General features: G+C 62.6%; 1 protein-coding gene across 1 annotated transcript in view; it reads left to right on the top strand.

Annotated features, from left to right (window-relative positions):
- The window catches only part of PCBP4 (poly(rC) binding protein 4), a 5,009-nt gene extending 1,231 nt beyond the window's left edge, over positions 1-3,778 (top strand). The window contains exons 2-12 of the mRNA XM_029958265.1: positions 436-551; positions 842-865; positions 943-975; positions 1,232-1,348; positions 1,434-1,562; positions 1,814-1,942; positions 2,195-2,269; positions 2,425-2,469; positions 2,651-2,726; positions 3,125-3,177; positions 3,605-3,778. Of these exons, the coding sequence (XP_029814125.1) occupies positions 456-551; positions 842-865; positions 943-975; positions 1,232-1,348; positions 1,434-1,562; positions 1,814-1,942; positions 2,195-2,269; positions 2,425-2,469; positions 2,651-2,726; positions 3,125-3,177; positions 3,605-3,778 (951 nt within the window). The 5' untranslated portion in view covers positions 436-455. The remainder of the gene's footprint in view (positions 1-435; positions 552-841; positions 866-942; positions 976-1,231; positions 1,349-1,433; positions 1,563-1,813; positions 1,943-2,194; positions 2,270-2,424; positions 2,470-2,650; positions 2,727-3,124; positions 3,178-3,604) is intronic.
- Positions 3,779-4,150: the final 372 nt, after the last annotated feature.

Raw genomic sequence — 4,150 nt, 5'->3', positions numbered from 1 at the left:
GTTTCCCCTGGGACTTTGCGCATGGGCAGAAGGAAGGGAGGAGGAGGGAGGCTCACACAGCCTGCAAGACCACCCAGGTCATCTCTGCTCCCCTCACCCCAGCAAGTGTCTGCAAACTGAACCTCACCTCGCTGCCACGTTCCCCACACCTTTCCCCTTCCCCTCAGTCCGTCCAGTTCCTGGCTATGTGCAGGACAGGCTGAAGGCAGCTCTGGCAGACACATAGCAGTGGGCCTTTTGGGGAGTGTCAGGCAGGAGTGCAGGGTACCCATGGGGTACCACGGGGCCTTGCAAACCTCCTCTGCCAGGGGAGGGCACAGTGTTGCCCCTGCCTCAGTTTCCCCATTTCCCAGCCATAGGATTTTCAAGCTGCAGATCTGGGAGCAGGGGGTTAGTTGGTGCCTGCCCCCTTTCTGAAGGCTGCCGTGCCCGCAGGCTCAGCTCGCCCCCCCGCCATGGCATCGCCGGATGGAGTCAGCGGCGTGGGCGGCAGCCCTGAGGAGACGGAGCTCAGCATCACCCTGACCCTCCGCATGCTCATGCACGGCAAGGTAATGGCAGGGGGCTCAGCACTTCCAGGAGGTCAGCAATGCCTGGGCTGAGGGGCCATGCTGGAGCTCCAATCCTCCCTGGGAACAGCATTCCTAGAAGGATGTCTTTGCCCATCCTATGCCAGGGAGGGGTTCCCATGCCCCAGTGTCACCAGTTAAGCCACTCAGTGTCCCAGTGGCCCCGGGGCAGGGCCTGTCCATTGCAGGTGTGCCAAGCAGTGGGCAGAGGAGGGATTCGGCAGGCAGGGAGCTGCCTGCTGATGGGGCCACTCTTGTCTCTGGCTTTGCAGGAGATCGGCAGCATCATTGGCAAGGTAAGATTTGGGGTCCAGGGCACCGGCAGCCCTGGGCTCCCCTGGACCTGACACCTGCCCTGTTCCTCTCCCTGCAGAAAGGAGAGACTGTTAAGAGGATACGAGAGCAGGTAAGGGCATGCTGGGGGACTGCCAGGTCCTGATGCCTGTGTTGCCTGTGCCTGGTGGCTCCCATATGCCTGGGCCCCAAAACGCAAGGGGATCCAGGGGAAACACAGTGGTACTGCAGGGAAGGCTGCCTGGGGCAGGTGGGAGGGGGGAAGCTCAGATCTGAAGGCATCAATCTCGCCCGATAACCTATCCCTGGGAGAAGTCATGGAGCACAGGGTCTGTGACATCCCTAACGAGGTGTGACACTGTCCCCAGAGCAGCGCACGCATCACCATCTCAGAGGGGTCCTGCCCCGAGCGCATCACCACCATCACCGGCTCCACTGATGCCGTCTTCCGAGCCGTCTCCATGATCGCCTTCAAGCTGGAGGAGGTAGGCAGCCCTCCCATACCCTGCTGGATGCCCCCACACCTGCGGGATCCTGGGGGTCTGATGCTGAATCCCTCTTCCCTCGCAGGACCTGGGAGTAGGGAGCGATGGGGTGGCAGCAGGCAGAGCACCGGTGACCCTGCGCCTTGTCATCCCAGCCAGCCAGTGCGGCTCCCTCATCGGCAAGGCAGGATCTAAGATCCGGGAGATCCGGGAGGTGAGGCTGAGGATGCCCTGGGCGCGGGATCCTTTTTTCCCCCAGGGAGCACAGAGCCCTCAGTGTGGGAGCTGCCACAGTCCCGCAGGGGCTGTGGGAAGTGATGCAGGTGATGCGGGGGCAGAGAGCATCACCCTGCAGGTCCTGCAATGGTCCCTGGGAGCTCAAGAGGGGGACAGGGGAGGTGTGAGGTGCTGAGCCCTTGCAGGGGGTGGCTGAGGGATACCAGCATCTCCCTTTGCTCCCCCTAGAGCACGGGGGCACAGGTGCAGGTGGCTGGTGACCTGCTGCCCAACTCCACGGAACGGGCCGTCACTGTCTCGGGAGTGCCAGACACCATCATCCAGTGCGTGAGGCAGATCTGCGCCGTCATCCTGGAGGTACCTCCCAAGCCCCATGCCCAGCCCAGGGGCGTGTGCTACCCACCTCCCCCTCCCCAAGGCTTGCTGTGCCCACCTGGACCCAAACACCATGGTCCCCCTGCGTGGAAGCCTATAGGAGCACCCTGCCTCAGTGGTGCTGAGGGCTGTGCCCAGCTTGCTGGGGACATGAGGGGGCAGAGGGTCCATGGGGCTGTAGGGGTCATTCAGCCTCATCTCTCATCCTCTCCACCTCCTTCCTTCTGTCTCCAGTCACCTCCGAAGGGGGCCACCATACCCTACCACCCTGGCCTCTCCCTGGGCACCATCCTGCTCTCTGCCAACCAGGTAAGAGGGCACAGCCCCCCTGGGGCACAGAGCAGCTTCACCCAGCAAGAGGCAACTCTGGTGGGCTCATGGTGGCCTCTCTGCCCTGGGGGTGGGGGGCTGAGACAGTGGTCCCCACCTGGCTCCCAACTGATACCCTATTTTCTCCCCCTCAGGGCTTCTCCATGCAAGGCCAGTACAGTGGGGTCTCTCCTGCAGAGGTGAGTCTGTCCCTGTGGCAGCTTCTGTGGGCACTGGGTCCATACCCACCAGGACAGGTGCTGCTGGGGATTCCTGTCCTGGGAGGTGCTGGGTGCCAATGTTCAGCCCCAGCAGGGGCACAGGGGACTCTCTGCCATCACCACTAATGCCTCTTTCCTCCTCCTCCCGCTGCCTGGGCAGGTGACAAAGCTGCAGCAGCTGTCAGGGCACACGCTCCCCTTCGCCCCCCTGGGCCATACACCTGCCATGATGCCAGGTGAGCTACCAGGGGACATCTCCCATGTCTGCCCCAAGGCTGGGGGTGTGGGGTGCCCCTCCTGGCACACCCAGACACCTGACCCTGAGGAGGAGGTCCCCAACCCCTGCAACCTCTCCAGTCCTGTCCCCCCTGGCATGGCTACCCGCTCCCCCAGCACAACCCTTTGTTGATTTCCTGGGGTCCCTGGACCCACCAGTACCCCCCAACCCTGCAATGGGAGAGCACCAGCACCAAATTATGGCTGGTGCCTGTGTCCTGTCCTCCCTGCCTCTCCCCAGGGATCCTCCAGGTTTGTCCCCAGGGCCACTAGCTCTCCTGGCACAGGTCTGAGGAGGGGGCATGGAGCTACTGGAGACCCACCTCCTCATTGCTAACATCCCTGTCTCTTTCTCCAGGCCTGGATGCCAGCTCCCAGAGCAGCTCCCAGGAGTTCCTGGTGCCCAACGACGTATGTATCGGTCTGGGGATGGCAAGAGGGACCAGAACCTGCCCCCAGCCATGTGTCCCATCCTGCAGGCACTTTGCAGGGGCCAGGAACCTCTGCTCCTCACAGAGCAGGCTCTGCCAGAGCTCAGGAGGAGGAGGGGGCTGCTGGGGCAGAAGAAAAGGGAAACTGAGGCACATGAGGGGGCAAAAGGGCTTGGCTGATGCTGAGGAAGGGCCTTAGCATGTGGCAGCCCAGCAATGGCAGCAAGGGAGGCTTGAGCGAGACCAAAAAGCAGGGTCTGCCCTGCCCTGCCCTGCCCTCCCACTGCATTCTGCAGTATCCCCAACCCTCCCAGGCATAGCAGGTGTCTGGGTGAGCCCCTGGGAGCTCCCTGCTTGGCGTGGCTGCTCCAGCTGCTCCCAGCTCACCCTGGTCCCTGCCCCTTCAGCTCATCGGCTGCATCATCGGCCGGCACGGCAGCAAGATCAGCGAGATCAGGCAGATGTCGGGCGCCCACATCAAGATTGGGAACCAGACCGAGGGCTCCAGCGAGCGGCACGTGACCATCACGGGGACCCCCGTCAGCATCACCCTGGCTCAGTACCTCATCACAGCCTGGTAGGTGCCAGACTGGGGGGGGGACACACACATGCTGGATGCATGTGAGGGGTGGCACTTCCCCAGCTTTAGGGGGCACCCCTACCCCAGCATCCACAAGAAGGATGAGCTGGGTGGTGCTTTGAGGTCCTGAGATGGTAGGTGCAGGATCTGAGACCCACCAGGTTTGAGCCCCAGGTTTTAATCCTACTCAGAATGTGCCATGGAGACCTGTGACAAGGGCTGGGGCGTTTGGGAAACTCATTCTGTCACCGTGGTACTCACCATCCCATCCTTCTTGCTTGCCTCCCCAGCTTAGAGACGGCTAAATCTACCTCCCAGGTGCCACCGGGCCCTGGCTCCATGGACCTCGGCATGGGTTTCTCCCAGCCTCTCG

The sequence above is a fragment of the Manacus vitellinus genome, unplaced genomic scaffold (assembly GCF_001715985.3).
Source record: "Manacus vitellinus isolate BGI_N305 unplaced genomic scaffold, ASM171598v3 scaffold_14_pilon, whole genome shotgun sequence".
Taxonomy (NCBI): domain Eukaryota; kingdom Metazoa; phylum Chordata; class Aves; order Passeriformes; family Pipridae; genus Manacus; species Manacus vitellinus.
Note: the sequence above shows the minus strand (reverse complement) of the source record. Positions and strands in the feature narration are given on the sequence as shown.